Source organism: Thermobia domestica, chromosome 18, assembly GCF_964235325.1.
Source record: "Thermobia domestica chromosome 18, izTheDome1.hap1.1, whole genome shotgun sequence".
Lineage (NCBI taxonomy): Eukaryota > Metazoa > Arthropoda > Insecta > Zygentoma > Lepismatidae > Thermobia > Thermobia domestica.
The window spans coordinates 177,376,844-177,393,882 of NC_137471.1; the positions used below are offsets into that span (position 1 = coordinate 177,376,844).

Sequence of the window (17,039 nt, forward strand, 5' to 3'; positions counted from 1 at the left end):
AAAAGCAATGTGAGAAAATAAGTGAGTGTACTAAAGTAATAGAACAATTGAAAGATGAGAATTTGCAGCTTAAAAAACAACTAAAAGATACTCAAAGTGAAGTAGAACAATATAAACAATACGGTAGAAGAAATGTAATTGAAATATACGGTATTCCGGAAAAGCAGAATGAAGACACGTATGAAATTGTAAAGCATATTGGTAGGGTATTAGATGTAAATATTAAGCGTGAATGAATTGATGTCTGCCATAGGCTTAAAAATTCCCTCATCAAACAGCTGGAGGTATTATTGTCAAGTTTATAAGAAGGGAAGATAAAGATAAATTCCTTGCGAGGAGAAAAGTAAAACGTAACTTGAATATAAATCAACTGGGTTATATGAGCGAAGGTATAGTTTATATTAATCAAAGTCTAACTACCTATCGTAAAAAGATTTTTGGACATGCTAGGAAAGTGAAACAGGAAAAGAATTATGCTTATTTATGGGTTGACAATATTGGGCGAATCCTTCTCAGAAAAAATTCAAGCGGGTCCTGTAATTCAATTAAAAACTATGGAAGATGTTGTAGCATTGTCGTAAGCCATGGAACTGAGAAAATCTTTGAAAATATGTTAAAGTCATGTATACGGATAGGATAAATAAATATATATTATCAAAATGTTAGGAGTTTAAGAACGAAAACTTATGATTTATATTTAAGTACTATAGAGTGTGATTTTGATGTAATTATTATGGCAGAAACTTGGCTTCAAAGTGACATTATTGATTCTGAAATATTTCACAGTAATTATAAAACATTTAGAAAGGATAGGGTAGGCAAAAGAGGTGTTGGAGTACTTATAGCAGTTAAAAATCATTTGGTTACAACCAATATAAAAATAGAAAATGATCTTGAGAACTTATGTGTTAAGGTCAATGCATATGGCAAAACTCTTTATATAGTAACTGTATATATTACGCCTGGTTCACTTTTAAGCCACTATTCAGATTTTTATAAAATATTTGAAGAAAATTGTTCTTTAACGGAAAATAATATCTTGGTAGCCGGTGATTTTAATATGCCATTAATTAGTGGTACGGATTATGATCTTTTGAATGGGGATATGTACTGTAGTTCTTTTGCTAATTTTATAAGTTTACATAATATGTTCTCTTTAAATAATATAAAAAAACTGTAATTCTAGAACATTAGATTTAGTCGTTAGTAATATTGGAAATGATATTTTCGTGCAAAGATGCGAATTACCACTTATAAAAGAAGGTTTGCATCATTCTGCACTAGAAATAATTATTCCATTCAGAGATCACGGCCGTATGCTGAAAAATGAAGTAAACTTTATTTTCAATTTTCATAAAGCTGATTTTTTAAGAACGTATAAAATAATTCGAGATAAAGATTGGACTATCTTAACAGAATTTGACAACATTGAAGATGCAACAGAAACTTTTTATACGATAATGCGTGAAATAATTACTAATACAGTACCTAAGAAACGAGAATGTGGTGTTAAAAAGTATCCATGTTGGTTTGCTAAAGAGATAATCGGTATGTTAAAATTAAAGGAGTATTATAGAAAACAAATGAAAGGCTCTGCATATAATAGCGATATGTATAAAATAATGAGAAGGGATTTAAAGAAAATGATACGTAAAGCGTATGAATACTATGGTAAAGAAAGTGAGAAGGAAATTAAAGAAAATATAAGGCCATTTTGGTCTTTTATAAAAGGTAAAAGAAATAGCAGTAATTCTAGTAATAATGTTATGACGTTGAATGGTGCTGTACTGGATACAAACAAGCAAGTAGCTGATGGTTTCGCAAATTATTTTCGATCGGTATATGATAAAAATGTAGCATCATATAACTGTTCTGACCCAATGCAGATGGAAGGAAGTAATACTTTGATAATGGATAAAATCTCAGATGAGGAATATAAAAGAGCCACTAAAAATTAAAACCCAAGAGAGCATGTGGACCGGACGGAATTCCTCCATATCTGATAAAAGCATGTTCCGAAATTATACATGAGCCATTGATTACAATATTTAACTTAGTACTTAAAACACAAACATTTCCCAATATTTGGGAAACAACTAGGGTATCACCAATTTTTAAAAGTGGGGATAATAGTGAAGTAGAAAATTATCGACCAATATCCATAGTTTGTGCACCGGTGAAACTTCTTGAACAAATATTATATGATCGTATTTTCAATCACATAAAAAGCTACATTTGTGAAAATCAACATGGATTCTATCCTGGTCGCTCAACAGTAACAAATTTACTTAATTTTACCCAATTTGTTCACGAAGCTATTCGTAATCGTAATCGTGTAGATGTAATATATATTGATTTTGCAAAGGCCTTTGACACGATTAATCATGATATACTTCTTACAAAACTTTCAATCTTAGGATTTTCATCAGAGTTACTCAAATTATTTATATCATACTTGAGTAAAAGAAAGCAATATGTAAGTTTTCAACAATCAAAATCATTTAGATTTAATATGAATTCCGGAGTACCACAAGGCTCAAAATTGGGGCCCTTATTATTCCTACTTTTTATAAATGATCTGCCAAGGTATGTTAAGAACTCAAAATGTATATTGTATGCAGATGATGTTAAGTTGTATAAAGAAATACAAACGAATTCTGATATATTAAAACTGCAAGAAGATTTAAATAACATATATACACTGTACATGGAGTATAATAAATAAATTAAATTTTAACATTAAAAAATGTAAGTTTATGATATTTACAAAACAAAGAACTGTAACTGAAACTCTGCCATATTGAATAGGAAATCAATATCTGGAGCGTATATTTACGTATAGGGACTTGAGAGTTATTTAGCAGCGAAATGTCATTTAATGAACACATTTCATTGATCACACAAGATGCCTTCAAGCAATTGGGGTTTGTAATCAGAAGCACTAAAATGTTTACGAACGTAAATGTTATTGGAACTCTTTTTAAAAGTCTAGTACTGCCAAAATTGGAATATGCGTCAGTGATCTGGGCAGCTAAATGTAAAACTTAAGAAAATCATATGGAAGCAATACAAAACTGATTCCTAAGGTACTTATATTATAAGAAAACAGAACAGTCTGCTCTGGTAAATAGAATATCTTACTCTAATTTGTTAAGTGAATTTAATTATATTAAACTTTCTTCTAGATGTATAATTGCACAAGAAATATGTCTACACAAAATATTAAATGACATATTTGATAATAGTGAATTTTTACAATACATTAAATTTAATATCAGAGAAAGAACAAGAACAAGAAATCTGTTGTGGTATAAAACATCCAAAACAAATACATACAATAATTCACCATTGGTCAGAATGTGTAAGCTGTATAATAATATAGCACAAAGTGTAGAAGAATTTGACCTTAATCTTAACCAGCAAGCGTTTATAAAATTAATCAAAAATAATTTTTTAATGAATAATGGTACAGGATAAAATAAATATAGGCGTAATTATGGACTTTACCTATGTATTGATGTCTTCTTGCTTGCAAGTATATGTGCGTGTACTTATATGTGTATGTATTCATATAAAACCTATATACCTGTAGGGTATGTACTTCAATATGAGTATCTGGAAATATTCAGAAGCATAAATCATACCTGTTGTTTATAGCGATATCTATTATCTAACTTTGTGTATCTGAGCAGAATGTTTCTTGCCATTTTTGTGTTTGTCTTTTTTTTGCATTTTTATTTTCATTTTTTCTTTTTAATACTATCTCTTTTCTTTTTTAATTTTTATCACTTACTAATCTAGTAATTGTTCCTTTAGTGTATATAATAGATTGTAAGTGCCTTCTGTAAATGGATATTTTTCTCCGTTGAAGGTAAATAAATAAATAATAGCTTCGCTTCTTGAGCAGCATAGCCTGTGTAGCAAGCTTGTGAGGCTCAAACGGAAGGGTCTCCAAGTGTTTCCAACCTACTATTTTGTTATCGAAAAAAACGAAATATTTGAAGTATTAACTTTATTTTATAAAAAACCAAAGACGAAGAAAATGTACTGTGGAAAGCAGGGTATGCCCGGCCTCAGAGACTCATAGTACGCTTCGCTACTGATTATAACACTCAAAGTTCTACAGCTACTTGGTACTGGAACCACCCTTCCCCTCTTACTTCTTCTTGGCTTTTTCCACCTCCCTCTCTACGCTTCAAATCCTTTTATTATTCGTACTTTGCCTTCATGTCGCACCCACTCCAGTTCAATTTTATCTCTTCCATCAACGTTCTTCTCACCGCTGTGATTGTGGAGCTGACCTCGGTACAGGTAATCACTTGGTTTTTGCATATCCTCATTACTCCCTTTGTGTCTCTTTCAGAAACAATGTTTCGAGGGCACTGCTGGTTCTATTCAATTTATTATTACATTATAGATGCATTATTTTGGTCTCCTCAGTGTGTGTGTGTGTGTGTGTGGGGGGGGGAAGCACTCTCCGAGCTCTGGCGGGCAGTGCCCTCCAAAAGCATGTCTGGAAGAAATATTGTTCCCTCTAACATTCCCAGTTCTACTCTCTCTTGTATGCACTTATGGGCTTGGACCTTTCAACTGAAATTCTATTCTTTTCACAGCCCCGATTTCTCTCCTCAATTTTTTGTTTTTTCTTTCTGTAAATTCCATGTTTCCCTGTAGTTCATAGTTCTCTTTCTTGTATGATGCTTTTCTCTTAATTTTCTCAGAGTTTATCTCCTACCCAGTTACATCTTTCTCCCATCTAGTTTTGTCTCCGTAAATTGCCGATGGGTCTTGTTCTTGCTCCGGAAACAAAGGAATCATTCTGCGTGGAGCGCGTCGCAGAAGAGGAAGAAGTAAACTCCTGTGACTGTTACGGGAAAAGTCTTCTACCTTAAAGACTAACAAGGGAGTTCGACAGTGGCCGTTACGGCGAGTGCCTCGCGTGTTGGTGCTCTGTGAGGAAGAGAGTGGAGTGGGATTTCCTATCCACCTACACTACCTTTACATTTTCTTTTACATTTACACGTACATACATCCCCTTCTTTTTAATACTCTTTGTTCTTTTTTCATTTTACACTTCCCACTTTCCTCTAACTTTTGCCCTGTTCAACTTGGCTTTCGGCCCTCTTTCACTGTCTGAACTTCGTTCCCGCTGTTGACCTTTTCCTGACTTTGACCTTTTTCCCGATTGTGTCCTTTATTCCTATTTGTGTCCTGTATTTTATTCAATTTTGTTCCTGAAACATAAATCCTCCCTGTGAGGTACACATTTGATAATTTTGCAATCGTAGCAAACATGACTAGCGAGCTGGTGCACCTACCTATTTGACTGGTAATGGTCTACGACAAGACAAGACAAGACAAGACAAGACTAACAAGGAAAGCTTCTACTTTTATCTCGAAAGTTTTTTTTTTTTTTTTTAATTTTGCAACAAACTTTACTATTTCTGTAATTTTAAATAGTATGTACCGCTTACAGAGCTTATATGAACGGCTTGCCTGCGACAAAGATAGGGAACTTAGAAAGATAAATGAGATTAACAAGGAGGATAAGTTAAGGAAAGAGAGATATAAACACTGCATTGTTCCTCTTTGTACAAGCAGCAATGTTGATACCCCTGACAAAGTGTTTGTTAGAGTTCCTACGGAATTTAAGAAAAGAAATTTGTGGATTAAAGCTATTCGCAGGACAAAAAAAAAAAAAAAAAAAAAAAAAAAAAAAAAATACAGCACGACGTCAGCAATATTTGTATGTGAAGATCATTTTAATGTAAGTGTGAATCAATGTTTTCAAAGAATAATTGGTTTACTTTAATTTGCGCATCGAAAGATTTGTAAAATTTTCGGAAGAAATATATATATTTTAACAAGCATATGAAAGTTTTTTTTTAAGTATATAAAAATATGACTTTTGATATGCGTAATAAGTTAGGGTATATGTACCAGTAGTGAACCAGGTACCAGTAATTGACCAAATGCATTATTTGAGGCATTTTATAGGCGTTATATGATCCTTGCACTGAAGGATGACGTTCTGCTACGCACAAATGTTATTCGTTTATGCCTTTCGTGATGAATGACGGAATAGGAAGTAGGTTTTTCCTCCAAAACAGGCGAAAGTGTGGTTCGTAGTGTCGAGTTTGCGGGCGCACAATAAAGGCAGAAAATTCGGCGGTGTATGGAATAAAGTCGTAACCAGCTACAGGTACAGTATAAAACTACAATAGCTTGTGTTATAGTATGGTACGAACATTGAAATAATTAAAGAACATTAAGAAAAGAAGGTGTCACATGGTTTAGAGGGTGGTTAACCATTGGTACTGCCTTTTTAGGTATGGACTAATAATTGACCACCCTGGTCAATTAGTGGTATAGGTAGTATCTCAGCAGTTGATCAGGGCTTCCCAGTAGCCTCATGTCTAAAGCATTCGCCATTGGTACACGATGTCGAAAGTTCAAACCCTCCTGCGAATCCAACGCCACGAAAACAAACCTGAAGAGTGGTTCGAATTCCACTTTAAGCTATAGGTCCCGTCAGGTGCGTAACTAACAGCCCCGCTGCTAAAGAAGAACGCAGAACACTGGCAAAACTTTACTTTGTATAGAACAATGTGTATAACTTTAAGAATTATAGTATAATTTTCAGTACATGGGCCAAAATGTTACTAAATAGCATTCCTCGTTTTCAAAACAAACTAACATGCCCGTTGTACTTAAGATTACAGTATAATTATTAACGTTATACATAGTGTTTTATACAAAGTAAAATCTTGCCCTGAATGCTTAAAAACCAAACCCAGTAGTTGACCAGGCTTAGTAGTGGTAAATATAATTGTTACATCCTTTTAGAGAAAGCTCAGTGCTAATTTCACCTTCCTTTCTATCCCCAGAATGGCGCCATCTCGGAAAAAGTTCCACCAATATTCGGAGGAAAATATGAAGCAAGCCATTGAAGCTGCGAGAAATGGGGCTCAAATTCGCGCAACTGCAAGAACATTTGGGGTTCCTCACTCGACTCTAATCAACAAATTGAAAGGACGGGTTCCTGAAGGTAGAAAGATGGGTCCAGCAACTGTCTTAACACCAAGTGAAGAAAATTTACTGTGCAGTTGGATTATGGCCAATGCTAAGAAGGGATTTCCTGTAAAACGTAGTGTTGTCCTAGAAACCGTGCGAGAAATAGTAGGAGGTGATAACCGTCGCTGCCCATTTACCTGGAAGAAAGTGGTTTACTCTATTTATAAATAGACATAAAAATCTAACATTACGACACGCGGAAGCTATAAATTGAGGTCGAGCAGCTGTTACCAAAGAGAAAATCGAAGAATGCTTCAGAGAATTGGAAGACTTTTTGGTCGAACAAAACTGTAGTGATATTTTGGAAGATCCAACCAGAATCTTCAATGCAGACGTCTCTCTAGCTTTCAGAGAGTTCTTTCTAGTTAGAATCTCGTCTAGCTTTCAAACATCTCCCAAAACCGGCCTTGTTCTTGGACCCAAGGGTTTCAAAAACTTCTATAATATAAACGTTGGCAAAGAGAAAGAAGCGTTAACTGTTCTCGTTAACTTTCGCGCTGACAGGAAATCAGTAACTCCTATGATTTTGTACCTATACGAACGAATACCCAGGGACATAGTACAAAACATGAATCCTGAATGGTGTGCTGGCAGATCACCCTCAGTTTGGATGACTGGTCAATCATTTTATGAATACATTGCCAACGTTTTCTTACCGTAGCTTCGATTACAGAACATAAAACTACCGATTTTGCTGCTGATTGACGGTCATAGATCACATATCGCGTATAATGTGAGTAAATTATGCTCTGAAAATGGTATCCACCTGTTTGCCTTATTACCGAACACGACGCATCTACTGCAGCCAGCGGATGTGTCCGTATTTAAAGCCATTCAATCTGGATGGGCCAATCTCGTAGATGAGTGGAGAAGGAGAACAAATAACAGGAGCGTGAGAAGAGTGTTGTTTGCACCTCTTCTCGAACAAGTGCTACAAGAAAAAGCAACTCTCAAAATCGTCAGAAATGGGTTTAGAAAATGTGGACTGTATCCTTTTGATCCTCGGTCAGTAGATTTTACACGCTGTATGAATCATCCTTCTCGATATAGCGAGACTACACCAGGAGCAGGTACAAAACCAAACGAATTTAGAATTGAACATACTTTGTACCTGGAATCCGTGATGGATGATAGAGCGGCCGAATTCCGAGCTGCGGAATCTCGTGGTGAGTGGGATGGGGATGAAAGTGCCAAAGAACTGTTTGATGTTTGGTTAAAATTAAGAAAACGATGTGTGCCAGTAGCACCAACTGAGAACAGTGATCCAGACCAGTCTGATGTGGAAGACCAAGAAGATCTACAAGAGAATGTATAATGTGAGGATGATTTGGAAGAGACAGAAACTGTATCAACAAATGAACATCGTGTTGACGAGCCAAGTACTTCCGCACGACAAACTAATGTTAAGAAAACAGCCGGACCAGACAAATTTTCTTCACCTCAACTTGGCAGTAGCAACCATGGCACCAGCCGAACAAAAATCGGTGACCCTTCAATAAGTCCTGCTTTTGTCAATTCAATACTTTGGCCAACCGAATCACCGATAAAGAGAAAAAGATGCAGAACAAAGGAAAAACTTCCACATGCAGCAGCTTCAAGAAGGTGGTTAGAGTATTGACAAGACAAAGAAAAGGCAAAAAGATCGAGAAAACAAGAGAGAAACTACAGATGATGACGACTGCACTTGTTTCACATGTAAAAGAAGTTGGTACAGAGCAGACAAGCAAGGCATAAAGAAAAACCTGGGTGTCTTGTGATCAGTGTGTAAACAATTCTATGTTGCTTGTGTTCCCAAAAGGATCCGTGAACAGTTAGCGTTAGACGAAGTTTCGGATGACGAAGATATTCAATTTGTGTGTGATGAATGTTACGAGGTTACAGAGAGCTCTGATGAAATGTCAGATGATTAAACAGTCTCGCGAAGAGCTTCTTTCGGAGCATTAAAGACTGCATGAGTATTTTCTTAGTGTGTGTGTTTTTTATTTTATTATTTTTTTTATTACTATTAATTGGACCAGGCCTATAGAATCACATTAATTCCTATATAATTCTCTGTCGGATCCCGCAAATTTGTTGGAACAAGGAAAGGCTGCAAGAAGTTTCTTACGAATGATCAAACCAAAACAGTTTCCTATCAGTTTCTTTTGTATGAAAATATGTTTTACAGTAAAACATTTATATGTTATGGCACTTTTGAAATTCAGTGAGACAAAGTTTTAGTAGGCTTTACTTTGTTCTTATAAAAATGAAAAAGAAAGGCAAACCGTTCAGGTGGGAATCAACCTCACTTAACGTTTAAGAAGTATTCTGGTTTATGTATTATAATGACTTTACTAAACATGCAGGCGAGATTAATGGCAAGTTTCGGCGGAAACAAGGAAGAGAACGTCTGGGGTGAGCCAAATATTTGGTGCTAATCGTTTTAAGGAACGTACACTATAATGCACACAAACCTCAAAAAAGCATATCCACCCTTATATTGTTTATTCCTTAAGATTAGACAACCAGTGAAACTTAGACTACTAAAAGTTTGAGCATTACAAAGATGTACAAGCCAACTTTGTAGTCTGAAATCTTCGAAACATCCATGTATAGGTGGTTCTCTAATGTTAAGAGATGTGCAGAATGAAGGTGAATATGCTCTTTTGGAGGCGTAAGTTTAGTGTCCGTGGTAAGATTAATTATTGGTTTAATGTCGCACGGTTACGATTCGAGGCTAAAAGTGACAATTACACTAACACAGAAGTGGCGTTAGCTCAGTCGATAGAGCGTTGAATTTTTTTGCGAAACGACTTTTGTTCGATTCCAGGACAGACCAAGTATGTCTCGCGGTAGACATGTAGCTACCGCGTGCGTTTGTTTTCAACCAGATAACCCAGTTTCCTCCCGCTTTCTCATACCACCCAAATAAAGTATTCCATCAACATTTATCATTTCTGTCGTCGCGTTTAGCTTGAAAACAACCGTGAGACAAATCTATTGTCAGGTCATGTCCCATGCACGTTTGTTCGTATCATTTAAATACAATATTGCCTAAGTTCCATATTTCTAATCAGTGCAAAGAACTCTGAAGATTTATTTATGCAACGAAATCTGTTTTTTACTTACAGTAACCTTGGACTCTTAAAGTGTATGGTTATCCGTACATGGTTAATAAATAGCCTCCTATACTCAAACTAACATAGGTATACCTCAATAACTTAGATAATATTAAGGTTTAAATCAGTTGTGTTTAATTACGAATTGGGTTTAACAAATATTTAAGTTTATAAGCAAAAAATAAATATTTTTTCGCACTATTAAGTAATTATTTAATGTTGGTCAATTACCGGTACTCATATGGTCAATAAATGGAAACCATTGCTCAACTACTGCTGATAATTGGCTAAAAGAGCCTACGGTCGACTACAGTTTGAACTTAAAACTAATACGCTCATTTATCCTCAAAGTTGAGTTTTTAATAAATCCTACGGTCTACTACAGGGCCATTCCACGCGAAAGTGAGCCTGAACCCAAATTTTCGAAAACTGTCAAAACCAATGCATTTTTACATATATATGAAGTAAATAGAACGAAATTTACTTTTTCACAAATAAAAATTATTTATACTTAGAATTCACGTAAAATTTTAAATCTAAATTGTGAATTTGTAACATGACAGCTGCGAGGAAATTTTTTATTCTTGTTATCGGCAAGATTTTACGGAAATTTGTGCATGTTTGGCTGAAGTAACTTCTAGCTATTCAAGATGCTTCTTTTTGCTACAAGCTGCAGTTGAAAAGGTGTTTACAGGATAAAAATTGTTTATAATATCATTGAAGATATAAACGTCAACTTGCGTGTCCTGCCCGTGACAGAAAACTACCAAAAGTTATTGTACTGAATTATTAAATTTGAGAATGTGGTTCGTACTTAGTAGAAGTAACAATTTGCATGCGTACTTCACATTTACCAAATTTTGGACTAATGCTAATAATATATTTCGATTTATTTCAATTTGAAAACTTGTCCTGCCCGTGACAGTGGGCATGCCATTTGGGAAAGTTTGTGTACGGTTATTCACGATAGAAATTGATTCCATGTGTACTAAAATAAAGTTTTCTAAGCATGAACATTATTTACTTAAATAGAGGATTATCTATTACTGTCAGTATGATGTTTTAACTTAAAATAAGTGCCATATAAATATTATCATTAGCGTCACCTTTCTGTTCGTTTCAAGGGAGCAGTAGTTGGGATTGGAGTACGTACAAAACGGCCAGTATGGAACTTTGTGAAACAAAAGAAAGTAATTTTAGAATGTACTGCTGATTTCGTAGCAGTTCTAAGCTCTTCGTTTCAAAATATATCTGTTTTACTACTATCATCAGCAGAAATTGAAAAAAAAAAAAAAAAAGACGCTTTCAATAAAAGACGGGAAAATGCTCTTGCCAATTGAATGTCCCCAATCAAAACAGTTTTTCCTACAATTTGACAGCGAAAATTTGGTAGTTCGTCGAACTTTTAAATCAGAGCTTCATCCCATGTAAAATCTTTAACTCCTAACAGACTTTTATTCAGATTCTGAAAATGATGATTCCGAAAGACATGAAGCTATCCTGAGCGACGACTTAGGTTTGCATGTTAACAAGGCTTGTGTTAGGCCAGCTGTTGAAGATATAACACAAGGAACATTTTTGTTGATGGAATTTTTCCCTAGTGGACAGAAAAAGAAAGCATAGACATGCAACCAAAGATGTTATAAAATATTAGATATATTTTATAAGATCCTTGCATGCAACTATCTCACATAGCCCAGTGGAAGAGGACGAAGAAGTCAAGGAAATTCGTATGAAGACCGTAAGCGATTGCGGTAAAATTTTCAAGACTGTTGAAGTGTCTTACATGCATTTCAATCAAACCTATGATACCAGCAGTGCCGTGGCGTTGGGGGGAAGGGACGAGCGGGGCGACGGCCCCGGGCGTCAAAGTATGGGGGCGCAAAATTCAGGAGGAAAAAATAAAAGATATATAAAAATGGAAGGAAAAAGTATTAAATAGTGTTCAAAATCAACGAAAAGCAGGGTTTATTTTTGAAAATTTTCTTAGGCATGGCACCAACCATCGTGACGCTTTGCGGCTGGTCTGTCGACCTCACTCATATTTACGGGGGCGCCGTCGTATACTCTCGCCCCGGGCGCTGATTTTCCACGGCACGGGCACTGGATACAGCACCTATTTTATATACTGTTAGATAGTGTGTTGTACGAAGTTCTCTACAAGGTGCGTGTAAATGGGCAAATAAAACCATTTCCTAAAGTGTAGGTGGTGAGAAATAAGTGTACTACATATTTTTATATTATGTGATAAAAGCGAGTCCCAAGTAAAGTAAATAGAAGTATTTGTGTACAATGATATAACAGAACAGCAGAAATTGACCTATTTTCGATTTTATTTCAGTTTTCAAATCATTCTTATTGAGATTTTGTGTGTTGATTCACACGGTGTCCTGCCCGTAACAACCATGTGTCCCGCCCGTGACACAGTAAAGTTGAGTTTTTTCATTAATATAAATATTTGGCAAATTTCTCTTAAGTAAAGTTTGGTAAAAAATTTCATCATTTATATTTTTCCGTTTAAATAAAAACATCTTGAGCTAAGAATTCACAGAGTTTTTTAACATTCACTTGGTGTGTCGAAAGCCACTTCTCTTTTTTGTCCCCACCCGTGACAGACGTTTAGGAATTAACATTTTCTACTCTAAACAGAAAAAAATACTGAAAACATCAGCTACATATACTCCTAAGTCTGTACTGCTCATGTATCATACAATTAGCAGGATTTGTGTTGTATTTTTAGAAATATACAACATTAAAGCATCAAAAATGTAGTGTAAATGCCCTGCCCGTGACGATGGAATGGCCCTACAACGAATCTTTCTTTACATTTAACATTCCCCATACCGAGTTTTCCGTACACCGAATTTTCCTGCTATATATACAGGGTGGTAAGAAACTAAACAAATTTCGTTAGCTGATTCCCGACTCCGAGACTAGCAAAAAAGCTCTGTGGAACTTTCGTCAAAGAAACAGCTTCTCTGGAACTTTGGTCGGTGTCGGGAATCAGCTTCCGAAGTTCGTTCAGATAGTTTCTTACTACCCTGTATATATATAAAAACAATAATTTCTTTTAACCAAAAACTATTCCAAAAAAGATAATAAATATGTAAAAAAAGACTTGTAACATACTTGTAACAAGTAAATGTTACAGAATGCAGTTCCTGATTACAAGAACTACATAGATCATGAATTCATATGTGGATGTCTAAGCTAGGATAGTACCAAAAGTTAATTTACTAAATGTAAAATTGATGTTTTAGTGAGTGAGAGTACTAATGAAATGGGTAACTTGAAGTAAAAAAAGGGGTTAATTTCCGAATTTGCTTGTGTGTTTCTAGCAAAATTTTGAAAATTTACCGGGAAGGAATGGATAATTTGTTCGTTTGTTTGCTATATAATATGTACGGAAAGCGGAAGTTGTGTTTATTTTCCTTTGTAAGCGGTTATAAACGTGGAACTATTTGCAAGCGGATTAAACTTTTTAGCGGAAGGTTACCGGTTGGTTGGATTTTGGAAAAATAACGAGAATTTGTACTCTGAACATGACTGCAGGTGTACAGATACGTTCCAGTTGGTATCGTTACGCAGAGATGAGAAATTACACGATTAATTTGAACGAAATGGCCCAAACTTCCCTAACCCCAGGGGTGTAGCCAGCAGGTTTGTGTAGGGGGCCCGTCGTTTTAGAGGGGGGGGGGCAGCTACAATGTACAAAGCCAAAAAAAAAAATGTGTTGCTGCTAGTCTGCAAAACTAAAAATACTATTTTAGCTTCTTCTTCTTATTATTATTATCCATAAATTATATTCAATATAATTTTTATTATGCTTATTCAAGAACTACTGCCCGGGACCAAATGCTATACTTTTGTGCATAACTATAAAGGTAACCAAGAAAGTTCTGTCCCTTTTCGTGGAGGTCTGTGTTCAATTGGACCTCACATCGTGAGTTGAATGCGAGTGGAGATAAGGCAAAAGTCAGTTGTTGTTGTCGGTACATCCAACATACTATTTGGTTGTGGCAATTCAGACACACCGTGAACTTGCGTAAAGACAGAGGGAACATGGGACTTCCACAGAGCGTCATAAGAGCATGTATGCTGAACGAGTTCAATTCGAGGTCAAACGCCGCTGTAGCGGGACAGAAGATATGCCAGGCCTTTGGTGAGGGTGTCGTGATAACGCGGACATTGCAGCGATGGTTTAACAAGTTTAAAGACGATGACGAATCACCCGAAAACACCACGTGCCAGAAGACCAACCAACACATGTATTATCTGTCAGGAAAGTAAATGTACACCTATTTTTCGAGTCTGGCATTCCTGCGCTCCATCCGTGGAGAGTATGAGAATTAAATCAATCAAATGTTTACAGAGGGGCAAAGAGAAAAGTTTAATCTGAATAAGACATTGCAGAGAGGCACAAGCTGTGAATACGAATAGTGCATAGTGTAAATAAAGTACGGCACCGAAAGAGAAAGCCAGAATCAGCTGTTAAACGCAGAAAAAAGAGAAAGAACTGTCGAAGTGGGAACATAAAACACAAATACAATAAATACGCCGACAACTAAAATTTCACCACTTCCTGATCTTGGTGTAGTGGTTAAGGTGCTGGCTCACAAATGCGAATGACGCCAGTTCAAATCTCCGGCAAGGTAGTTTCTAATTTTTTTTTCTTAATAATACATACAACTCATGAGAGATAGTAAAAGAGGTTGTATTTAGTCTTTCGTGGCAATTATTATTGGTAATGTTTAGTACTGATAATACTTTTTGTCTTTGCGTATTGCTTTTATTCTTTTCTTCATTTCCAAAGAGAAGAATATCCGAACAAATGCCATCAAAATTCCTCTTATTTTGAATGTAAACGCCATTTGCAATTAGTGAAGAATAAAAATTGAACGTTTCAACGTAGCTGTAAAAAGTAAAAAGAAAAACATGGAACTGGAGGGGTTCGAATCCATACTCATGGTTATTAAAATACAATTTCTACATGTCTTACACTTCTCGACCACGTTTCTACGTTAGCAAGTAAAAGGCTTGTGTTTAGGTTAGGCTGGTCAATACAGTTTGCAAAGAGGCCCGGTTTAGTTCTGACGCAGCACAGGTGCGAGAAGGGAGCAAAACACTTTTTCTCTCTCCCTCTGTGTCTATTTATCTATCTATCTGTATACGTATATAACGCTGTTTGTGAATGCCATAACCATCCTAATTTTCAGCGGATTGAGACGAAACTTGGCACAAACATTAATTGTTGAAATATCTTGATGAGTTCGTTAACCAGAATAATCAGATGAAAATGTTCAAAATGGCGGCCCTTCAAACTCTTAAAAAGTTCCAAGGGAACCAAATTTCGCCCATAAATAGGTATTCAGAAAGTTTGAGTAACTTTTCCTCTTTTACTGAAATATTTGTGTGCAGGGACTTATCCTCTCTTATTGAAATATTAGACCCGATTAACCACCTAAAGAAGATTCACGCCCTTTCGCTACGGTCAGGCTTTTTTTTTCTTGTAGGAGGAGGGTTATTTTCGTATCGGAAGAAGATGATTGTTAGTGATGATATGAAATTACACGTTGAAAGTGAAGTAACTAGTGAAACGTGTTATTTGCAAGAATAATATAATAAATGTGCTTTTCCCTAACACAGAGAACTGTAAATCATGTATTTCGCGTTCGGGAGCGTGGATGGCGAGGAGTGTTATTTGATTTGCTTTTTAGTAACACATTGCATTGCAAATAAAGGTAGGCAACATTAATGGTAAGTAAAACAACAACAACAACAACAACAACAACAACAACAACAATAATAATAATAATAATAATAATAAAATAATAATAATAATAATAATAATAGGTGTTGTTTGTGGCAAGGCAATATCTTCCTTAATTCTTCTTCAAACGTAATGATTGTAATCTCCATATCTCCCTTACAAACAAAATATTAGCAATTTATATCGAGTGAACGGGAAATTGTGGAGTGATGGGAGCAACGTTGGACAGTATGCACTCATAGTACTCAGAAAAGTAAGCGATTTCAATGCAAAATGAACGAAGAGTCATTGTCATGGGGAGTGATGGGGCCACGGCAGAGCCCTCTTTAGGAAAAATGTCGATAACTTATATCGAGAGAACAGGAGGTGATCGTAGGATGGGACCAACTTTGGACACCGTACACCCATTAGGCACATCGAAAAAATTAGGGGGGGGGCGCCAGCTAGCCTTACTTATTTTTACATAATAATATAAAATTATATTGTCCAAATACACACGCGAGTTAGCTAGTAATATTTCATATTATTATTATTATTATTATTATTATTATTATTATTATTATTATTATTATTATTATTATTATTATTATTATTATTAACAGCGTCTTTTCATTACGTGTGCATGTTTGACATGAAACCAAAGAGAAGATCCATCATTCGTAAAAAGAATAAGAATAGCCAGTTACTTTAACTGTGAAGGACGACGAAAAATACGAAAAGAGTGTAGCGAAAAGAAACAATACTTTCTTTCAAATGGATAAAATATCAAGGCGAGATAAATTCGAACTCGCATGGACGGCGCGAAAAGCCATTGCTTTGTCCACTATTTTTTTTAACTGACTCACCGAACGTGTTTCAGTAACTTACTTATTGCTAATTTTACTTGCTTGTGCTTTAACTTGCTTTTTCTAATAACTTATAACGAACGGGACACGAACACAGAAACATCAAGGACAGTTAAAAATCATAAATACTCTCCCGCCGAGAATCGAACTCGGGACACCATACACCAAATTCGCCCGTGCTATCCACTAGACCAGCGGGGAGGGCAACGCTCACCACCTATGTCGTTAGGGATTACGACCACTGTATTGCCA

At 35.6% G+C, this 17,039-nt stretch overlaps 1 protein-coding gene across 1 annotated transcript in view; it reads left to right on the plus strand.

The window, feature by feature from the left end:
- The first annotated feature begins 5,347 nt into the window (after nt 1–5,347).
- LOC145676049 (uncharacterized) overlaps nt 5,348–17,039 on the plus strand; it is a 32,386-nt gene continuing 20,694 nt past the window's right edge. The window contains exon 1 of the mRNA XM_081746903.1: nt 5,348–5,767. Within this exon, the coding sequence (XP_081603029.1) occupies nt 5,462–5,767 (306 nt within the window). The 5' untranslated portion in view covers nt 5,348–5,461. The remainder of the gene's footprint in view (nt 5,768–17,039) is intronic.